At 36.1% G+C, this 23,569-nt stretch overlaps 3 protein-coding genes across 4 annotated transcripts; 2 read left to right on the top strand and 1 right to left on the bottom strand.

Moving 5' to 3' along the window:
• The first annotated feature begins 6,715 nt into the window (after window positions 1-6,715).
• On the top strand, window positions 6,716-12,263 carry LOC110880133 (protein NRT1/ PTR FAMILY 1.2). Its single transcript, XM_022128708.2, has 4 exons — window positions 6,716-7,059; window positions 7,190-7,407; window positions 9,693-10,240; window positions 10,978-12,263. The coding sequence occupies exons 1-4, from the start codon at window positions 6,972-6,974 to the stop codon at window positions 11,918-11,920; spliced, it is 1,797 nt and encodes a 598-aa protein (XP_021984400.1). The 5' UTR covers window positions 6,716-6,971; the 3' UTR covers window positions 11,921-12,263.
• A 5,583-nt stretch (window positions 12,264-17,846) lies between these two features.
• LOC110880134 (cytochrome c-type biogenesis CcmH-like mitochondrial protein) lies at window positions 17,847-20,123 on the bottom strand. Of its 2 annotated transcripts, none has more exons than XM_022128711.2 (4): window positions 19,905-20,123; window positions 18,734-18,887; window positions 18,457-18,588; window positions 17,847-18,370 (listed from the first exon to the last, which is right to left on the bottom strand). In XM_022128711.2, the coding sequence occupies exons 2-4, from the start codon at window positions 18,875-18,877 to the stop codon at window positions 18,164-18,166; spliced, it is 483 nt and encodes a 160-aa protein (XP_021984403.1). In that variant the 5' UTR covers window positions 18,878-18,887; window positions 19,905-20,123; the 3' UTR covers window positions 17,847-18,163. The 2 variants fall into 2 exon arrangements, with proteins under 2 accessions (XP_021984403.1, XP_021984401.1); XM_022128709.2 differs by having other exon boundaries at window positions 19,147-20,055.
• A 1,006-nt stretch (window positions 20,124-21,129) lies between these two features.
• Window positions 21,130-22,006, top strand: LOC110876951. The gene is made up of 3 exons (XM_035977166.1): window positions 21,130-21,446; window positions 21,637-21,724; window positions 21,812-22,006. Exons 1-3 carry the CDS (start codon window positions 21,145-21,147, stop codon window positions 22,004-22,006), a joined length of 585 nt encoding a protein of 194 aa, XP_035833059.1. The 5' UTR covers window positions 21,130-21,144.
• The last annotated feature ends 1,563 nt before the right edge of the window (window positions 22,007-23,569 follow it).

Below are 23,569 nucleotides of genomic sequence, written 5' to 3'. Positions count from 1 at the left end.
CTCGATTAGACATGAGCACAGCTTATCACCCTCAGACAGAAGGACAGTCTAAACGCACTATTCAAACCTTAGAAGACATGCTTCGGGCATTTGTTATCGATTTCGGCAACAGCTGGGAAAAACATCTCCCTTTGGTGGAGTTCTCATACAATAACAGTTATCATACCAGCATACAAGCCGCTCCGTTCGAGGCATTGTACGGACGTAAATGCCGGTCACCTCTCGGTTGGGCAGAGGTGGGAGATAGTCAGATTACAGGACCAGAAATGGTAGTTGACGCTACTGAACGAATTGCACAGATACGACAACGCATGGCGGCAGCTCGCGATCGCCAGAAAAGCTACGCAGATAAGCGTAGGAAGCCATTAGAATTTCAGGTCGGGGACCGGGTTTTACTCAAAGTTTCACCCTGGAAGGGTGTGGTTAGTTTTGGTAAAAGAGTCAAACTCAGTCCACGTTATGTTGGACCGTTCGAAATCACTGAAAGAATAGGCCAAGTAGCCTACAGACAGAACCTACCAGCTGAACTCGGTGCAGTTCACAATGCATTCCACGTGTCGAGTCTGAAGAAGTGCCTATCAGATGAGACCCTCATAGTTCCTTTTAAGGAACTCACTATCGACGAGCGGTTGCAGTTCGTCGAGAAGCCTGTAGAAATCACGGACCGGGATGTGAAGGTCCTCAAACACAAGAGAATCCCTCTTGTTCGAGTTCGTTGGAACTCCCGACGTGGCCCAGAGTACACCTGGGAACGCGAAGACCAGATGACAGAAAAGTACCCCCAGTTATTCGAAACCAATGCATCCACTACTGAGGCTGAAGCTACTACTACTGAATTTCGGGACGAAATTCCAAATCAACGGGGGGATGATGTGACACCCCAGGAAAACCAGTGAACGATATAACTTACCTAGCTTCCTCAGTGAGTGCGTACCAAATTTCGGGACGAAATTTCTTTTAAGTTGGGGATAATGTGACAACTCGAGCTTCCGACTTTCACTTTCGCATTTATTGCACGTTTATTGTTTGTTTAATCGTTTATTTGCACAAGTAGTTTGTTGTGAAACTGTATGCGTTCGACACAATAAAGTGTATTGTAGTTGTGCATGGTTATGTGTTACTTGTGAAAGATGTGACAAATACTTGAATGTGGTGATGAAACTGTAATAGATAATACTTAAGGGTGTTAGGTGCTTATAGTGAAAATCTAATCATTCTTAACCCTAATTCCATTCACAAATCAACACACAAGAATCAAATCACGTACTCTCACATTCTCTAATCCTCTCCACAACCATCTTTTCATCATTCTTGGCTTCTCAAGCTCTTTTGCATCAAGTTTGATTGCCAATCCCTCTAGAAGCAATTCAAGGTAATTGTGTATGATTGTTTGTTGTTATTATTTCTTGATTATGTGATTCATGTTAAAACCCTAGTTCATTATATGATATTCTGTGTTTAATCGACTTTGATGATTGAGTAATGAATATGATTAGCTGTATACTGATAAGATTGTTCACGTAATGATTGTTGTTAATCATCGATGTATTGTTTATGGATTCTGCAATGTGTACGACTGAATTAGGGTTCTTAATCGTATAGAAATAAAATGTAACTGATGTTCATGAGAACGATGCTCTGCTCGATGATTTATGTTATTTGTGGCCCGACCTTTGATTGTCAAATAGTCTGAGTTTGTGGAATATGAAATCTAGTCCGAGGTTATAAATGAAAACTCATGGCCCGACCTTTAAGACTAAGTGAGGTCCGAACTCTTTATCATATCAAAACAGTCCGAGCTTTGTTGTTAAAATGATGATGTCCGAGTTTCACCAATATTTCTTAGGTCCGAGTTTTATCATATATAAATAATTGATACATGTCCGATCTTTAAAGAAGTAAAGGGGTCCGAGTTTGTGAATGGGAACCCTTAGTCCGACTTTGTGAAAGGGAAACCCCCCCAAGTCCGAGTTTCACTAAGTAGAAGCAATGTCCGAGCTTTGGGCATTGGAACCTTTGGTCCGAGTTTGATGTTGGTACCATGGGTCCGAGTTATGAGTTATGTAACACCCCTTTTGTTCGAGTTTAATATGAGAATCCTTGTCCGAGTTTAATATGAGAATCCTTGTCCGAGTTTAATATGAGAATCCTTGGTCCGAGTTTGAAATGATCACAAGAGGTCCGAGTTATGGCCTTGTTCCTTTTAGTCCGACTTTGTGATCCCCACTTTCTTTGGTCCGACTTTAATGAGCATAATGGGGTCCTAGTTTTAAAGACTGCCTTGTCCGAGTTTTATATCTAAGGGATCTTGGTACGACTTTTTGTATTAGAAAAGATAAGTTCTAAGTTTTGATATTATAAATGGCGGCCATGTGATCATTGTTATTGCCAATGAGTTCTAGTAATATGTGAATGAGGTTATGATAACTATGATAGTCTAGTAATGAATCGGTCCAATAAAAGGAGTATGTGGTGCTTTGATTCAAGTCAAAGATGATAACAAGTAAATGGTCGGCCACTCATTGCACACATAATTTGTTTATATTGATTTACTAATATGTGATAGTTGAAAAATGGGGATTTGGAGGTTGATGTGATAATGTTAACTAGGTTAGTTATATGTGGTTAAATGTAACTCACGTGAATATGCGATTGATTGTTTAATGCTATGAGTCGTTTGTTACTTAATCGATACTGTATAATCATGAATGATACGTGAACTATGTGAATATAAACTAATTGTGAATACGTGCATAACAATAGGACTTGATTGACTACTTGTGAGTGCATAACCTAGCATACCGAGCAAACCAAGGTGAGTTCACACCCTTACTAAGGGATGGGATTCCCAAGGGCTTGGGAATGGGATTGAAGGAATATGATTGAATAGATTCGTACTGACACTCATACTAGACTACCATACCACTGTCCTCGGTTGTGCAGGACACATACTTATACTATTCACTGTCCTCGGTTGTGCAGGACACATACTTACAATCTACGTAGACTTATACTTACTACTATCCTCGGTTGTGAAGGATACGCACGTAAAACCTACGCGCACTTATACTTACTACTATCCTCGGTTGTGAAGGATACGCACGTAAAACCTACGCGCACTTATACTTACTACTATCCTCGGTTGTGAAGGATACGCACGTAAAACCTACGTGCATTTATACTTACTACTATCCTCGGTTGTGAAGGATACACACGTAAAACCTACGTGTACTTATACTCACTACTATCCTCGGTTGTGAAGGATACTTATGGTTACGAGTAGTCTAGTGGTTATACAACATGGGAAGCCCCCACCAATAGAACGTACTAACGGCCCAGTAGAGCCACCTGTTACATACGAACTTACCATTACGCATTTACGTTCTGTGAACTCGCTCAACTAGTTGTTGATCCTCTGTTACATGCCTTGCAGGTCGTTAGGTACATGGAGCTTGCACAGGGAGGAGCAGGTCGTTGTGGGCTTGGATCGTGATTATCTTGTTAAACACTTATAACAATTGATACTTTATTATGATGGGTTTTGATTATACGCTTCCGCTAAGCAACGATAACTTACTTATGTTTTGGAACACCTTTCATATGGATTGGGTTTGGTTTAATAACAATTACTTTTATTATATATATTGTTCTATATGATTGGTGGCTTGATCCTGGTCAGTCACGCTCCCAAGCGGTGATACTCCGCAGGTGGATTTTGGGGGTGTGACAGGTGGGTGGATGGCGAGTGGGTGGTTGTGGCGTTATGGGCGGCGGTGGAGGTGGTGTTAAGGCCGGTTGCAGGTGGCCGGTAGGAGATTCGGTGGTGGCTGGAGAATCGGTGGTGGCCGGAGACTCGGTGGTGGCCAGAAGATGATGAAACAAAAGACGAACAAGAAATCATCACATAAAGAACAATTCACCAATCATCATCTAAAGAAGAACTCCCCACCCACAAAAAACCCCCAATTTTAAAACCCATAAATCAAAACCTCCAATTTCAAATGGACGGCGCTAAGAGATACACATCACGATCGGAGTATGGGCAGTGTGTGTGTCTGAACCGCTCCGGAGCGGAGTATGGCACCTCTGCTACTTCTACTTGAAATTTTCCTTCCTCTTTCAAGATCTCTCATTTAATTCAGAAATTTGTTAGTTGTAGTGAGAAATATGGCGACTAGATGTTTGAAAGTGTTTGATGGTGTGATGTCAGCTAGGTTATTTCCTAAAGGTGTTCTTCATAGTGTAACCTTTTGGAAGAGTTAGAGATGGTTATTCTAGAGTTTTGGATCACGGGTTAAGTAACAAGGATGGGTTGTGGAGGTGGACGGTAGTTGTGGGGTGGTGTTGGTGTGAGCGGAGTATGGGGAATTCTGACAACGAGGGAGGCTGAAGTCCAGCGGCGGTGGCAGTGGGTTTTGAGTGTGGGGGTTCAAGATTAAGGGTTGAGATTGATTGGGTTCATATGATTTTTAATATAGGTTTATTTTTATTAGATAATTTTAAATAAATAACTAAAAGGACTAAAATACCCTTGGGTGATCAGATTTAACTAAAAAATTTAACAGGGTTTGGCCTAAAGGACATAACGTGTAAGATTTTGAAACATTAAGTACAAAACTTGTCAACTTTTGCGCTAAAGAACAGCGCCTGCAATTTGGTGTAAACGTAAAGGACAAAACTTGTAATTTGTAAATCTTTTAAGTAATATATAGTAATAGTTATCCATTCTTTATTATTACTGTATATTATTAATATGAGTTAATAGCCAAAATGGTCCCTGTGGTTTGCTCACTTTTGCCACTTTAGTCCAAAATCCAAAATTTTTAAATCTAGGTCCCTGAGGTTTGCATTTTGTTGCCATTTTAGTCCAAATTTCAAAAACTTCATTTTTTGACTGTTGCAACCAGCCTATTTTGTCCTTTTGTGCAGGGGTATTTTGGTCATTTTTATGAGTTATTATAACAAACTCAGATCAAGAACCCAGAATACCCCTGCGCAAAAGGACAAAATAGGCTGGTTGCAATAGTTAAAAAAGGGGGGTTTTGAAATTTGGACTAAAATGGCAACAAAATGCAAACCTCAGGGACCCAGATTTAAAATTTTGGATCTTGGACTAAAGTGGCAAAAGTGAGTAAACCTCAGGGACCATTTTGACTATTAACTCTATTAATATATATTACTATTACTATATATTACTTAAACGAATTATTATTATTATTTATATCAAATGACAACACCACTTTGTTACAGTGGTGTTGTCTTTTTTTTTTCCTTTTTCTTTCTTTCTTTTTTTTTGTGGTTTTTTTTCTTTTTTACTTTTACCCTTTAATTTTTAGCATTAACACTTACAATCCCTTAACTTTCTAAATACTTTTTAATCGAGTTTTTTATCTTTATTTTTATTTACGTGTTGATATAAACTTAAGTTGATTTACATTTCGATATGATTTTTTTATATGTTTATTTACGATTTTGCCTCAAGTATAAAATTCGTTATATATATCAAATGACAACACCACTTTACTACAGTGGTGTTGTCTTTTTTTTTTCTTTTATTCTTTTTTTTTCCTTTTTCTTTCTTTCTTTTCTTTTTGTGGTTATTTTTTCTTTTTTACTTTTACCCTTTAATTTTTAGCATTAACTCTTACAATCCCTTAACTTTAATCGAGTTTTTTATCTTTATTTTTATTTACGTGTTATAAGACGATGGTAGTGTTTTGTTTTAATTGGTTGACTCGATTTAATTTTTATTCGCCGTGCCAAGCGGTAGTTTTCCCATCGTTTTAATTTTTTTAGCAAAAGTATGGTAGTATTTTGTTTTACTTTGTTTAGTCAATGTATTTTTTTTTGAGATCGTGTTATGAGTAGTATGTACAAGTAACTAAAACACAGACGTACATGCTATGAGACAGAAATATTCGGCTTAATGCCCCGCAACGCGGGCGGACAAAACCTAGTTTAAATGAAGTATGGTAAAGTAATAGTAATAGTAATTATTATTATTATTATTATTATTATTATTATTATTATTATTATTATTATTATTATTATTATTATTATTATTATTATTATTCTGGTGACAAATCTAATAGAGACTGTAAAAATCTTGGAAATGTTAAAAATGGATTGGAAGCAAGATTTTGGTATGACGTTTGATTGATGAAACATGAGAAACTCGGATCCCAAAAGCCTGAAGAGGGATTGCGAAAAAAGAGAAACTAAAAAATAAAAAAAAAACATTAACAAACAATCATTTATTATATATATATTTTTTGTTTTAAATCTCTTTAAATCTTTTATTACAGAAACACTAAGCATCCTATACTGATTACAATAATAAGTATTATTTTTAGTTACAAAATTAAATAAATAAACTAAGTACAAGTATAAGAAAAGAAACCTGTACAGAAATGATAAGAAAAGAAACCTAAAATACAGAAATAATAATAATGATAGTATTTAAATATAAACATTTAGCTAAATTCGAGGCATAAGTTGGTGGGGACTGAAGTCTACGTACATGCACATGGATCAAACCCCATATGCATCCCCACAAGCCACCACAGTAAAATTCAGCTTATTTACCGGAATTAAAATAAAAAAGAATATTTTTTATATTATTATTATCATATAAAAAATATTATATAAAAAATATAAATAATTAAAAATTCAGACTTGCCCTTTCTTATCAGTTATCACTCACTAACTCTGAGAATCAGCAGTGTAAAGATTGGACTACCAAAGCCCATGTGTTTTCATTGCTAAAATATTCACTCTGACTCACCACAACTCTATTCTTGAGCAATTTCACATCCAAAACTCTTGAACAGTTTTATTTTATCTCTCTTTTTATTAATTAATTAATATAAAATAAATGAACCCATAACTTGCACCAGTATATAAAGTGAAAACCCCCCACATTGTGTGTTTATTGTGTGTCTTGCGAGTGAGAGAAAAACACACAAAGAAACATGGGGGAGCAAGTGGAAGAACCGAGCTATGAACAACAGCTTTCGACAAGAAAGAAAGGTGGTTTAGTCACCATGCCTTTTATTATAGGTATGTAAAATGCTTAAAGATTTAAACTTTATTTGTTTTTACATCATGGGTATCTTGAATCTTGAAGTTTTGTGCTTGATTTGATCTGGGTTTTGAATCTTTATGTTGAATCTTGAACCTTTTTTTGCAGCTAATGAGGCGTTTGAGAAGGTGGCTAGTTATGGGTTGGTGCCTAATATGATACTTTATTTGATGAGTGATTACAAGATTGGTGTAGCTAAAGGCACTAACATACTGTTTCTTTGGACTGCTGCTTCCAATTTTGCTCCTGTTTTGGGTGCATTTCTTTCGGATTCATATCTGGGTCGGTTTCTCACCATTGGTTTGGGTTCCTGCTTTTCACTTCTGGTAATATTTTCAATTTTTTTTTTATTTTTTTATCGGCAAATTTGGATCACTAACGGACCACTCGAGTATCATCGTCTGATTCGTGCCAGGAGCCAAATAAATCTGTGAAAAACCCCTTGTGGGAATCGAACTGAGAACCTAATGTTATAATTTTTTTTTTTTGAGTAAACTGCCATTTTGGTCCATGAGGTTTGGTCACTTTTGCCACTTTAGTCCAAACCTTTTGCATCTGGGTCCTTGTGGTTTCAGTTTTATTGCCATTTTGGTCCAAAAATGAAATCGGGTCATATTTGTTTTATAAAATCCTGCAATTTTGTCATTTTCCTCAAAGGCAAATCAGGTCATATTTGTCTTATAAAATATGGTATTTATTTATAAAAAAAGAAATGATAATTTTGCCCCTACGGAAAAGGACAAAATAGCAGGATTTTATAAGACAAATATGACATGATTTCATTTTTGGACCAAAATGACAATAAAATTGAAACCACAGGGACCCAGATGTAAAAAATTTGAGTTTTGGACTAAAGTGGCAAAAGTGACCAAACCACAGGGACCAAAATGGCAGTTTACTCTTTTTTTTTTTTTTATAAACATTTGTTTGTAAATTAATCTGATAAATTACTTACCTTTTTGGGTAAATTCACTGTAGAATGAAATCATGCAATAATAAATGTAACAAGTGAATCCTATGTTGTTTTCCTTTTGATCTATGAAAGTTTGAACAGTGTATATCTGACGTTGACCATTTGACTTGCAAAAAGAATTTATGTTTAGCTGACCAGGAGTGCATTTAATTGATTTGGTCATAAAAACTCTTTGAACATAGAAGAAATGCTTCTGCAGTTAGATTGCTGTGTCTGGTCCACATGCCCTACCTCATAATAATTTCTTGATTTTTATGAGTTTATCCCAGTCCCTACCTTTGAAATATACATGTTGAATTGTCAATTGTTTCACATTGCATAAGATCCTGCGTTCTGTTTTTTTCTACAACTTTTTTGCACCCCTTTAGTAATATTTTGCAGTGGTTCTTTCAACTTTAATCTGACTTCACTTTAGTGACAAAACATTGTTGGTCCCAATGTTTTGTGGCCATACAAAAGTAAAGGAAACTGCTATATTTTTAAGGTTAATTTTTTTTTATTTTCCTAAATTTTATAGAAGTCTTGAAAATTAAGGGATATAAAAAAAGGGAGACTATTTGCACACTTGGTGTGTAGATAGTTGGCCTAAAAAGGGCTTTTTTGTCCTATATGCACACCTGCTGTGTTGAGCTGTGGCCAAAGTGAAGCGTTTTGGTCCGGTCAACCAGACAAAGACTGACGGGTCTGTTGACCGGACCAACACGCCGAGCTTTGGCCGCGTTTTGGTCCTGTCAACCAGACAAAAGACTGACCGGGTGTCTGGTTGACAGGACCAAAACGCGGCCAAAGCTCGGCGTTTTGATCCGGTCAATAGACCCGTCAGACACCCGTCAGTCTTTTGTCTGGAATTTGGGCACAAACTCAAGAGTGGTTATTCGAAGTTCATTTTTTTATGAAATAAAAAAATTCATAAAAATCTTGAAGTTCGATGACAAATAGAAATTTGAGCTCGAATAGATGAAATCGGGCTGGTTACGTAAAAAGTTGTGTACACCAAAGGGCATGTGGTCTAGCGGTATCAAGTTGTGTAGGAAAAGTCTCTATACTCGTAAGGTTGAGGGTTCAAGTCTCATGGTGGACCTGACGTAGTGTAAATTAGAGTACGTGTGAGTTATCCATAGAAAATAAAAGTAAAAAATAAAAGTTATGCACATTTGAACTTAGGGCTGTTGTAAACGAGTCGAGACAGGGTGGGCTCGAGCTCAAGCTTGAAATTAATTGAGGTGGCTCCGCTTGGCTAGAGTTCTAGTTTGAAGTTAAATTAGCGTAAGAACGAGCCAACAAGCCGAGCCATGAGCTGGACCGAGCTTGGCTCGAACTTAGGGCTGTTGTAAACGAGTCGAGCCAGGGAGGGCTCAAGCTCAAGCTTGAAATTAATTGAGGCGGCTCAGCTTGGCTAGAGTTCTAGTTTGAAGTTAAATTAGCCTAAGAACAAGCCAATGAGCCGAGCCATCTCATGGCTCAGTTACAAAATGAGCCAACTTGGCTCACGTCATCTCAATTTGAGTTTTTTTAGCTAGTTTTTCTGGAGCTTCTTTCGAGCGAGCCGCGAGCCGCCTCAATTAATTACGCATGATTATCCACTCTGTCTCTATATCTGTAGTTAAGCATTCTTGCCCTTTATTATTGTGATGACAGGGGACGTTCTTGCTCTGGTTAACCACAATGATCCCACAACTAAAACCACCAGCATGCAACCAGTTCACACAAACCTGCAAACAATCGACACATTCCCAATTCGCTTTCTTGATCTTCGCCTTCATATTCATCTCCATGGGGTCAGGTGGAGTAAGACCATGTTCTTTAGCATTTGGTGCCGAACAAATCGACAATAAAAACAATGTGAACAATGAAAGAGCCTTAGAAAGCTTTTTCGGTTGGTATTATGCTGCTGGTGCCACTGCGGTTCTGATCGCTTTCACGGGTATTGTTTATATTCAAGATCATGCTGGATGGAAGGTCGGTTTTGGAGTTCCTGCGGTTCTTATGTTGTTATCGACGGTTTTGTTCTTTGCGGCTTCTACGCTTTATGTGAAGATGAAAGTTAAGAAGAGTATACTTACTAGCTTTTTACAAGTGATTGTGGTTGCTTATAAGAACAGAAAACTCCCTTCTCAGCCTCCGAATTCTGATGGGTGGCATTTTCATAAGGATTCACCCGAATCTGTGCCCACGAAGAGTTTAAGGTACCGTTTTCTTGTAGATTTTGGTCATTTTAATCGTAGTTTGATCACAGTTTAGGTGTAACAATGGGCGGGTCGAGTGTGTTGGATAATAATTTAAACTGGATTCAGGTCAAAACGGGTCATTCTTTGGTACGGGTTGAAATGAAACCTCTAATAATTATGCAAGGTTTTTTTATTTTTATTTTTTTTTATTATTTTTTTTTTGTAGATTTTTGGTCATTTTAATCATATTTTGATTACACTTAAGGTGTTAAAATGGGCGGGTCGAGTGTAATGGGTAATGGTCTAAATGAATTCAGGTCAAAACAGGTCATTCTTTGGTACGGGTTGAAAACTCTAATATTTACAATTATGCAAGGTTTTTTTTTTTTTTTTTTTTTTTTTTTTTTTTTTTTTTTGTAGATTTTTGGTCATTTTAATCATATTTTGATTACACTTAAGGTGTTAAAATGGGCGGGTCGAGTGTAATGGGTAATGGTCTAAATGAATTCAGGTCAAAACAGGTCATTCTTTGGTACGGGCTGAAAACTCTTATATTTATAATTATGCAAGTTTTTATTTAGATTTTGGTCATTTTAACCATAATTTGATCACACTTAAGGTGTTAAAATGGGCGGGTCGAGTGTGTTGGGTAACAGTTTAAATGAATTCATGTCAAAACGGGTCGAGTTGAAACCTATAATATATACATTCATACAAGTTTATGAAAAAGATATGAACTTTAATTCCGTATGTAGGTTCTTGAACAAAGCTTGCATCATACAGAACCCAAAAGACTTAACCTCCGATGGGATTGCTTTAGACCCGTGGAGTTTATGCACAGTCGAACAAGTCGAAGAACTTAAAGCCCTAATCAGAGTTCTACCATTATGGTCTTCAGGACTAATGATGTCTATAAACGTTAGCCAATCATCCTTTCCAGTCATCCAAGCAAGCACCATGGACCGACACATGGGATCAAGCTTCCAAATTCCAGCCGGATCCTTTGCATTTTTCACAATCGCGGTTTTAGCCCTTTGGGTTGTTCTATACGATCGTGTTATACTCCCATTTGCGTCAAAGATCAGAGGAAAACCGGTTCATCTTGGTGTTAAACTAAGAATGGGAATTGGTCTAGTTTTCTCTACTATGGCCATGGTGGTTTCCGCTATTGTTGAACACGCTAGAAGAAAACATGCAATCAAACAAGGATTACTCAACAACCCGCAAGCGGTTATTGCCATGTCAGCAATGTGGTTGGTCCCACAATACTGCCTACATGGATTAGCCGAAGCTTTTAGTGCAATAGCCCAAAACGAGTTTTATTATTCAGAGTTTCCTAAAAGTATGTCTAGCATTGCGGCTTCTCTTTTCTTGCTAGGAATGGCGGTTGCTAACTTGTTGGCTAGTCTTATTTTAAGCACAGTCGAACGACTCACAAAGCATGGTGGTAAAGAAGGTTGGATCGCCACTAACATAAACCAAGGGCGGTATGATAGTTATTATTGGGTTCTTGCTATCATGAGCTTTGTGAATTTGTTCTATTTTATGGTGTGTAGTTGGGCTTATGGTCCTTGTGTTGATGAAACGACGAAAAAGGAGTCGAAAACTAGCGACAGTCCTGAAACCCTAGAAGAATTACAAAGAGCACGATCCGTAGCGCTCGAAAGGCAAAGTCTTTTCAAAAGTTTGCCATCATAATCTATTGCTTGCAAAATCTTGAAAATATATATTGTATTTCAAGAAAGGTTCATATTATTATTATTGTGTAGGCAAAAGGATATATCTTTGATTATAATATAATCGATCTTAAACCCGGATGAAAGAATGAAGAAACGATACAATGACTCAATGTGGGGCGTTGTTTAGTTTGGTTTGGTTTGTAGCGTGATGATAGACGGTGAGAGAGCAGTCGTTTGTTTGTGGTGTCGATAGGCTTTTTTTTAGGATTTATATTATGATGTCTTGATAGTTTCGAACCGAACTTGAAAAATATACTTGTAAACATAAATATTAAGTGTGTTTAAGGTTTTTGTTTGTACCATGTTGTTGTTTGAAGTTGCCAACACTTGGTGATTGTTTCATATCATATTATATATATATATATATATATATATACATATATAGGGGATGGTTCAAATGAAAACCACTTTTATTGTGAAAACTCGAAAACTAACTAAAAAAAGCCTAAAAAACACACAAATTTTTTTTTTCAATTTTTTTTATAAAAATCGCTAGTTTTTATATATAAAAAAAAACTTTTTTTCAAAAAAAAAAAAAAAAAAATTTTGTGTAGTGCACATGTGTAATAATACACATGTGTAGTACACATACATATGTGCAGTATTACACATGTGCACTACACAAATTTTTTTTTTTTTTGAAATTTTTTTTATATTAAAAAACCTGCGAAATTTTGATTGCAAAAAAAAAAAAAATAAAAAAAAAATTTTTTTTTGTATGTTTTTTTGGCTTTTTTTAATTAGTTTTCGAGTTTTTCACAATAACTAGTGGTTTTCATTTGAACCTTCCCCTATATATATATATATGTATTTATATATATATATATATATATATATATATATCATATTACATGAAATAATATTATAAAGTGAACTACAATTGAAATTGGAAGGAAACAAAAGCAATAAACAATAACATGTTCATAAAAAATGGTGGGGTTGACAGAGAGGCATGGCTCTTTATGTAAAAGACAATGCATCATCCTATAAAACAGGATTGAACAAAAACTGTGGTTTCAATGTTGGTCTTTTACACCCATTTTTTGTTTTTTTTTTTTTTATTAGCAAAGGGATTTAAATACATGTGATCTCAAATGCATAAACATCTGAATAATTACTCCACCTCATTCACAACTATTATTTTGAAAATGTCTTCACCCTTATGTTTAATTGATTAAGGCAAATTGGAAATAAATAATCCCAACTCACTGTTATTGGCCAATAATAATCCCAACTCATTTAATCACCAATAATAATCCGAACTATTCATTTTTGTTTGTAAAATACTCCCATGTTAAAAAAAACACTAACTAGGTTAAAATATTGTTGATGTGGCTTAACATGTGTGGACTGACGTGGCTGGTTAACATCTTACCTGTGTATAAAATGATTATCAGCCTCATTTGCACACACAATCGCACTCTCCTTCAAAACCCTAATTCTACAAATTGGGCAAATTCAGTCGATTGTGTGTGCAAATGAGGCTGATAATCATTTTATACACAGGTAAGATGTTAACCAGTCACGTCAGTCCACACATGTTAAGCCACATCAGCAATATTTTAACCTAGTTAGTGTTTTTTTAACGTGGGAGTATTTTACAAACAAAAGTGAATAGTTCGGATTATTATTGGTGATTAAATGAGTTGGGATTATTATTGGCCAATAACAGTGAGTTGGGATTATTTATTTCCAATTTGCCATTGATTAATCATTTCTATATTTTCTTGTATTCAAATATTGAGTTATTTGCAAAAAAATTCCAAGAAATAAGATTTAATATTTAAAAAATGAATAAAAATAACTTTAAGTTAAGGTTATATAGTTAATAGGGGGCTGGTTATCGTACAAATGCGCTTATCGTACATTACGTACGCTACAATCTCAGCCATCTTCCCGCATTGAAAATCGCATGTTGTTTTTTTGTAACAATTTCGCATGTTGGTTTTTTAACATGCGATTTTATCAAAATTACCACATGCGAAATTGTTACAAAAAACAACATGCAATTTCATCAAAATTATCACATGCGAAATTGAATTATCACATGCAAAATTGTTACAAAAAAACAAACTGCTATTTCATCAAAATTATCACATGCGAAATTGAATTACCACATGCGAAATCGTTACAAAAAAACAACCTGCTATTTCATCAAAATTATCACATGCGAAATTGAATTACCACATGCGAAATTGTTACAAAAAAACAACCTGCTATTTCATCAAAATTATCACATGCGAAATTATTACAATAAAAAAACAACATGCGATTTTCATTGCGGGAAGATGATCTGACGGCTGAGATTATAGTGTACGTAATGTACGATAAGGGAATTTGTACAGTACCCTTTACCTAGTTAATAGTTTCATATTGTTACAAATAGGGGTGCAAACGAGCCGAGCCGAGCCCGAGCTCGACCAGGCTCGAGCTCGAGCTCGACCAGGCTCGAGCTCGAGCTCGACCAGGCTCGAGCTCGAGCTCGTTTAACATATGAAAGCTCGAGTTCGAGCTCGGCTCGATTCGAGCTTTATTTCTAAAGCTCGAGCTTGGCTCAAAGGTAATTTTTCAACTCGAGCTCGACTCGTTTAGTATTTATTAATTAATTTATATTAATTATAATTATTATTATACATATAATTTAGTTATTTTTAATATTTATATAAATGGTAATTATTATTATATAAATATATGTTTAATATATTAATAAAAAAATATATAAACAGAAAGCTCGTTTAGGCTTGCGAGCCGGCTCGAGCTCGATAAGCGAACCTCGGGCTCGGGCTCGTTTACTAAATGAGCTTGTTTTTAGGCTCGGGCTCGAGCTCGTTTAAGCTTGGCTCGTTCGAGCTTTTTTTCGAATAGCTCGGCTCGTTTGCACCCCTAGTTACAAATGTTCCTAGATATCAAGTTCCAGTTTATGTGCTATTAGAAAGATCAATTAACCTTCAATTTGTGTGATAACAAGTATAATTAATTACGTGACGTTAAAGTGACGTGGTTTTGTTTTTTTGCTCACTTACCCTATGCCTTTCCATCCGAGCCAAATGAAATCTCATCGTCGACCCCCCCCCCCCCTTCTCAGTGTAAATTTTACTGAATTTTTTTATGTAGTGTAAAATATTGGATTTTGAGAGTTCGGCCGCCTGATTTTACCGAAAACTAAGTTTAAAATCCGCCACTGTGTGGAGAGACAGGGGATATCATTAGAAGGAGTTGCCGTCAGAGAAGGTAATCACCGGAGAAGAAGAAGATAACTTATTGCGGCTGATCTTTTTCGTCAAAACAAAAGGTCGTATGATCAATTGCTTAGAGAAATAATACATATTAAGACGTTTGGTCGGTTACAATACATTTCATAATGCAAAAATCTATCTTATGCTATGATAATAATTGTAAGTGGATCCATAATATGGGACGGGAATACTTTTAAATCCACTTCTTTTTGTCTAAATGGAAACAACAAAAAACATCCATTCCTGAATTTAGTCCATTTTTTACAACACTTTTGCTAGAGACTTCGGAATATATGTTTCAATGGATGGAATGTTTTCTTTCATAATGTTTTGGACTTTTGGGCAGTGATGATAAAGAGCGCATTTAATTTAAAATCTCTAAGTTATCATGTGTAACTTGAATATAGTTTAGCCATTTCAGGTAAATGATTTGACAAATAACATCTTAATGCATATTAAAAGTCATCAATTTCTTAGCTTTCAATGATGTTGTAGCGGCAAGCACCTGATTAACCTCTTGTTGAGGTCTCAAGTTTCAATGTCGCTTTCATTGTTTTTTTTTTCTACCATAGCCTCTTGCAGACGTTTTGCTCAGTATACGCTATGGTTTACCTGACCTCGTTGGTTAGTATGGTATTGGCGGGTCCGATGAGTTTACCGGTGACTGTTTCTCATGGTTAACAAAAAAGAAAGAAAAAAGGTTTTAGTTTGACAAAAGAGTTTGTAGACAATAAAAAAAACTTTATGAAGTTTGTTTCAAAAAGATTTTGATTCATTTTCGATCACTAGATGATTCTGATAAAATAAAAATCACTAAACAAGTGGAACCATAACTATCTAACGTTTATGATTTGATGTTAATAGTTTTTACTTACATGAGTTTAAAAGATTAAGGGGTTGTTTGTTTACCTCTTAATGAGACTCTTAATGGTTCAGACCTCTTACTGGTTCAACACTTAATGGTTCAGACTGTTTTTTCACAAGCAGATGTCTGAATGGTTCAGACATTTGCCTCTGAATGGTTAAGATTTATACAAAGTCTGAATGGTTAAGACCTCTAATCTGAATTGGTCAGACATTTGCCTCTAAACGGTTAAGCATTATACAGGCTCTTAATGGTTCAGACCTCTAACTGGTTCAGCACTTAATGGTTCAGATCTCTTACTGGTTCAGCACTTAACCATTCAGATGTTACCAAACAGCCCCCTAAGAAAACCATATTAAAAAATCAATATTTACGTATGATTTTTTTCGTCACACCGTTCTACAATTTTTACAATTTGTTTCCTTCGCTTTTGAAAAAGGTCCCTTCAAAAGGATTATTGGAAACATCCAAATTGTAGTTCTATGATTCTTGTATTTTAAGTGTATGTTTTACAATATCATGTCGTCCACATTAGTTTTGCCTTACACACACACACAAATAAACCATAGCAAGTCAAATGACCATTTGGCCTTTCTCAAAAAAAAGAACAAAAAAGTGACCAGAAACGGAAAATTGGTTTGGTGATTTGATGAGTTGCAAAGTGCGACTAGATAAAGTTTAAAATTTGTTCATGTTGCATTTGCTAACGTGTATGATGATAAATTTTCAAAGTCACTTATGTCTCCAAAACATGAAAAATACATCAAACAGAGATACTATAGTAACAAAAAAAGGAATATTGGATTTTAATAATCTCAACTATTCGTCGTTGGTCGTCAACAGTACTAACTTAAAAAGAAACAACTGGCAGTCCCAACTATTAACATATTGGCTACCAGTGGACCCTGACTAACAGAACACTAACGCTGTTAGTCTTCGGTCGCTGGAAAAACATTTTTAGCGGGAAAACTCAACATTTTTGTCTCAAACCTCTTTGCAACCTTATTACGGACCTTTAGGAACCTTCTTCTAGTAAAAGCCCCAATTATTGAAGTCGCCGGAAAACTCTTTTTCGACGGAAAACTTCTTTTTGGTCGGAAAACTCAACTTTTTGGCCGGAAAACTCAACATTTTCGTCCCAAACCTCTTTGTAACCTTAGATCGGACCTTTAGAAACCTTTTTCTGGCCAAAAACGGTTTTCCGGCTACTGGTGACTAACGGCGTTAAGGTTCTGTTAGTTAGGGTTCATTGGTGGCCAATATATCAATAGTTGAGACTGCCAGTGGTTATTTTTAAAGTTAGGACTATTGGCGACCAACGACGAATAGTTGAAATTATTAAAATCCAATATTCGAAGAATAAAAAAAAGCATTTATGGTAAAAGGCTTGTTATCATTAGCATTTATCAAGTCACATATCTGGGCTTTTAAAGTTGCTTATGTTGGTTGAACCCATATATTTGGGCTTTTCTCAACGTTGTAACCGGGTTATATTACAACATAACATTTATCAAGTCACATGACATTTATTAATAAAGTGCATGCTAAAATTAAAAATTCAAGTGTTATATTGTTTTTAGCATCAAATTAGTAGTGCTTTAAGAAAACTAAGTTGATGTTATATAGCTATATGCTTAATTTTAAGGATCATAATCAGTTTGTATGAGATGTAAGTTATTATATGCTTCATGCCCATCACAACATCATCAACACAATGCAACATCACATGTTTCTCTTATAAGTCTCCAAAACATGAAAATATACATCAAAGGAAGATGCTATAATAAGAAAAGAAAACATAAAAGTAAGTAATTTATCTTGTAATATAAAGCAAAAGCACATCACTATTTCTCATTTTCCTTTGCTTGAAAACAAAACAGCCATAACCAAAACCAAACCATGCAAGGAAGCTGTTTATAAGCTAGCTAGGAAACTAAACGCTTTAAGAACCGAAATAACCAAGTTACATGAATACAAAGTACAAATCATATACTCTTGCATCGCACTTGCTTTAACGAGGATATAAAACAATTATTATCATAGTGTGCAAAGATCCTTACCCTCTTTGAACCCTTAACATGATTGAAACAGAACATCGATTTCATTTAGGCAGCCACCTAGTCCACCACGGGGACGAAGGAAGAATCCCTTGAGATGGGGGCGGGGTTAGGATCTCTAGCATGGCTTCCTTCTCTCTCGGGGTCAACGGGATCCCTCTAGTTAGGTTCAACGCCAGTAAGTGCACATTAGTCCTTTGCCTGTGCCTACCGTACGCCCATATTCCGCCAGCAGCACCAGCAATCAGAAGCTGTTCAAAATACATCGACACCATTGTTAGATACTTAAATTCAATAAACGTTCAATTTACAAAAACAAATGACACTGGTTACTGACCGGTGATAGCCACAAGGCTGCAGTCTGCCAGTCAAACTTTGGAGCGTAAAGTATTGTTTCCCCATACTCGTTTTCAAGCTTTTTATAGATGTCTTTGTCGCTTTTTCCTGATTTGATTTCATCGCGAATAAGCTACAACAGAAACAAGCAAAATGAGCCCCTGTTTAAATAACTTCTAATAAATGTTATTGGGCACGTTTGTTTGTTTGTGTAAACGACTTCTCGTCACAATTAAAGATGACGATTAAAAGAAGAATAGAAAGAAAGAAAGAGTAACCTTCCTAAGGAGAACAGCAATATCAGCTTGAGATTCTTCAATGGACTGACTACCACACTCTAAGCAACGGACATTGTGACTGATGTTTCTTGCCCGCGCATCCACAATCTGCTGTTTCTTCACAGGATCCTCCTCGTTTTCCATTCTCTAAATTCTACAAAAAAAAAAAAAAAAAAAAAAAAAAACTCAGTTGGGCATTTCATCGAACACTTGGTCTGCAATAAATTGTCTTCCCACAAATCAACAAATTCTGAAATTGAACACTATAAAGCTTCTGGCTTTAGGAAATACCGTTACGAAATTTTATAAGGGTGTACACACACAGTCCCAAATTCAAAATCTTTCTGGAATACTCAAATGCAAGTATGAAGGGAACAATGGAGGCGATTATCATAAGGAATAGAATAAATTACCTTTTATGCAGTGAACGTCAAACCTATTAAAGATGATGGATTGCAAGAATGCGTCAAATGAAGAACTCCAATTCACCAGACTTGAGTCCGATGTTACAACTTTGAAAGCCGAACACAAACCCAGATCCTTTGCGTTTTGGTTTATTTTTTCAGAATTACGAGATTTTTAAAAATAGTCCTTGCTTTTCAGAAACTACAAGTTTAGTCCAAAAACTTTGAAAAAAGTCTTGGTCTATGTTATTACATGAGATGTGTCGGTTTTGGCGACGGTTTGGATGGTGTCTACAACAGTGGCAGAGGTTGCATTGTGGCGGTGTTGGTGTGGTGGTGGTAGTTGTTACGTTGCAGTGGCGAAGCTTGAAAAAAAAAGTTCGGAGGGGGGGGGGGGGCACCGGACCTAATATGTTCGGGTCGGACGTCGGTGATTCGATTCGGGTTAGGTCAAATATTAACCGGTTCATTATTCGCTTCATTAACCGGTTCGCTTGTTAAAGCTTTTTTACGTTTATTAATCTCATTGTTTCCATCAACTTGTTCTTCATTCTTTCTTTTAAAAAAAAGTATGATTTTGTTCTTCCCGATAGCGTAATCTAACAATACAAGTTAACAAAACAAATCACCATAGATTTCAAGCTCTAATAGTTATAGAAAGATTCAACAAGTTTAGGGCAAAAAATGGACCAATTTCACGCCTAATTTCAACCTAAATCACATAAATTGAAGCCCTAATTTAAACCTAAAGATAAAAAAACACATACCTTGAAGTCGATTAGTCGATTAGAGCAGCCCAGCCGGTTATCCTCGTCTCCTCCAAGTCGAACAACAGCCTGCGACCCTGCGTGTTCTCTGTTCTGTTCGATTAGAGCAGCAGTAGCGTATGTTCTTTTTTTTTTGTCTGGTCCCCTTCCAATTCCAAACAGCGATTAACTCCATAAAATTGGCATTGGTTTTTTTTTTTTTTTTTTTTTTTTTTTTTTTTTTTTTTGGGCTAATCATTAATGGGCTGCACAAATGATAAAATAATTTTATTTGGGCTATATGCCTATATAAATATTTTTTTTATAAAACCTGATGGGTCGAAAATGTATATACCTAATTTTTTTTTTAAACCGTGGGGGTCGAAAAAGTATATACCTAATTTTTTTTTTTAAAACCGGAGGGTCAAAAACGTACAAACCTAAAAATTTCTATACTAAAACTAGATACGTAACACTACTGCAATTAAATTCCATATACAGAGACCGATCACTCTTCCAAAACCTCATGAAATACAGACTGATCATTCTTCCAAAGCTCATGAAACATCTTCTCTCTCTTTCTCTTCCAAATCTCCGGCTCCCACAGTGTATCGCCTGAATCAGTGGGTTAACATTTCTGATCAATCCAGGATATGAAGAAAACCCTAGACAACGAATCTTTCAACACCACGAAAAGCTTGAAGACATTCATCCTCACTATTAACGTGACACTTCAAATGCATTGTTCTAATTCGTTCCCATCCGAAAATCACCTTCGGACACCACAATCAACCATCACTGATTATAACACTTCACCCATGGGTTGGTGCTCCTTTCTTAGTTGTGGCTGATTACTATGTTGATAAATTCCGATAGCAGCAATGGTTTCTGGGTAATTCAAAGTTTTTTTTTTCATTTTGATTTTTAATCATAATTCATAATCAAGGGGTATTCGATGGCGAATAATGATGTTGTCTAATTGATTTACATTTCTGGATTGAATGTTTTGATTAGGCTTTTAAATGTTGTTTTACTCAGGTGAATGTTTCGATTGTGCTATCAAGTACACCATTGCCAGGTAATTTTTGAGAACCTTCTATTTTCAGTTTTTGTTGAGCACCAATTGTTCGATGGTTTGTCTCAATGAGCCTAATTTCATGTGGGTATGCTTAAGTTTTGAAATTCACACATGAAATGGGTTGCTTTGCATCTTTGAATTTGTTATACTAATCACAAATGATAAACCTTAATACCGTATAACATGAGTTGTAATTGTAACATGTTTGTATTTGGTTTGGGTCAAACCCTGTGCCACCTTATTAATCTTAGATTTGCGATTGGAAGTATAAGGACTGTAGCATCTTTTTGCGCTGAAGAGAAAGTGATGCGGGTTTATAGAGATAAATGTGCAGGTCCCGAAAGAATGGGGATAAAACAAGGTTTGATCGCGGGGGCTGGGTTTGGAGTATCGTGTTTCTTACTTTTTTGTGTGTATGCAACTAGCTTTTACACCAGAGCTTGGCTTGTTGAGGCGGGAACAACTACATTCCCTAAAGTTTTCCGGGTGAGTGATGTTTGAACTTGAAGCCACAACCTGTTTGTTGACGGTTTGATTATCGGGTCACATTTGATATTGTTGATGGTGTACGTTTTAGTGATGCATTTATCTTTCAACAAGCTATGATTGTATAATTTACACACAATTGGCAACTCATACTATATATTTATGTTTATAGGAGGCAACACGGAAGGCGGAGGCTGCTGGGAATCATGATTGTCCTTTTAAAGTTAAGTTGGTTGTTCCTCCGTCTTATGTTCTTATCACTCAAACTCTTGATAAGGTAATCAAAATGTATAGGATTCAATGGGCGAGTGATGCCTTTAATCAGCGAGAGTTTTTTAAGTTAGAATTGCTGGTCACTTGTTAGTTCTTGAAGCATATTATAGAACGGGTTTTGGCACGGAACAGGTTGGTTCGGATCGGGTTCGGGCCGGCACGGGTTTCCGCACGGGACGGGTTTCGGATCGCAACGGTTTTTAAGCCGACACGAGTTTTCGCATGGGACGAGTTTCGGGTCGGGCCGGGTTTCGGTTTGGTTTCGAATCGATTTCAAAATTTTTAGTTTTTTTTGTTTTGTTTCGGTTTTTTTGTTTTCGTTTGGTCGGTTTATTCGGTTGAGTTTTATTACTAATACCTGAAAGACAACAAAAGCATCCAGCAGCTTAAATCTTCAATGCAAGAACAGTGTTAAAGTTCATGATTCGGATTTAGAACATCAATTGCAGCAGCTTTATTAGAAAAGCACAAGAATCTGTAATCAAGAATGATACTGAAAAGTTAAAAGGAATGATTAAGGAACTAGAACAAGGAACATATGGAATTTGGAGATTCCATAGGAAAAGAATGTGGATACCTAAATTAGGAAACCTAGGTCACCGTATATTAGAAGAAGCCCATAAGTCTAAGTATACGATGCATCCTGGAAGTGATAAGATGTATCAGGATCTAAGAAAGAATTTTTGGTGGATAGAAATGAAGAAGGATATAGCAGCTTATGTTTCTAAATGTTTAACCTGCTAACAAGTTAAAGCTGAACATCAGAAACCTTTAGGTTTGTTGCAGCAATTAGAAATGCCAGTATGGAAATGTGAATTGATAACAATGGATTTTGTTACCATATTACCCAAAACAAGAAAAGGTAATGATACAATCTGAGTGATTGTAGACATGCTAACTAAGTCAGCTCATTTTCTACCAATGAAGGAAACTTTCAGTATGGAACAGTTAGCTAAATTGTATGTAAATGAAATAGTTTCATTACATGGAATTCCTTTATAATTTGTGTCTGATAGGGACAACTGTTTTTTCTCTCATTTTTGGACAAGTTTCCAAAAAGCCATGGAAACAAAGTTAAATCTAAGCACAGCTTATCATCCTCAAACGGACGGACAAAGCGAAAGAACAATCCAGACAATGGAGGACATGCTTAGAGCTTGTGTAATTGATTTCAGAGATAATTGGGACGATCACTTACCATTGATAGAATTTTCTTACAATAACAGTTATCACACAAGTATCAATGTTGCACCATTCGAAGCACTTTATGGACGAAAGTGCCGAACTCCAGTCTGTTGGGCAGAGATTGGAGAAAATCAATTATCTGGACCAGAAATAGTGCAAGAGACAACCGACAAGATCATTCAAGTCAAGGAACGACTGAAAGCAGCACGCGACCGACAGAAGACTTACGCTGATAACAGACGAAAACCGTTGGAATTTCAGGTAGGAGACAAAGTGTTATTGAAAGTCTCTTCTTGGAAAGGAGTTGTACGATTTATCAAAAGGGGAATGCTAAGTCCCAGGTATGTTGGACCTTTTGAGATTATTAGAAGAATAGGACCTGTAGCCTATCAGCTACAACTGCCAGAGGAGATGGCAGGAATACATGATGTATTTCATGTGTCTAATCTCAAGAAATGCTTAGCTGATGAATAACTAATGGTACCTCTTAAGGATATAGAGGTAAATGAGCAGTTAAAATTTGTAGAAAGACCCCTACAAATTGAAGACAGGAAAGTTAAGAACCTCAAGCACAAGAGATTAGTTCTAGTCAAAGTGAAGTGAGACTCCAAAAGAGGACCAACATATATACATGGGAACTTGAATCAGAAATGCAAAGGAAATA

The sequence above is a fragment of the Helianthus annuus genome, chromosome 9 (genome assembly GCF_002127325.2).
Source record: "Helianthus annuus cultivar XRQ/B chromosome 9, HanXRQr2.0-SUNRISE, whole genome shotgun sequence".
NCBI lineage: Eukaryota > Viridiplantae > Streptophyta > Magnoliopsida > Asterales > Asteraceae > Helianthus > Helianthus annuus.
Note: the sequence above shows the minus strand (reverse complement) of the source record. Positions and strands in the feature narration are given on the sequence as shown.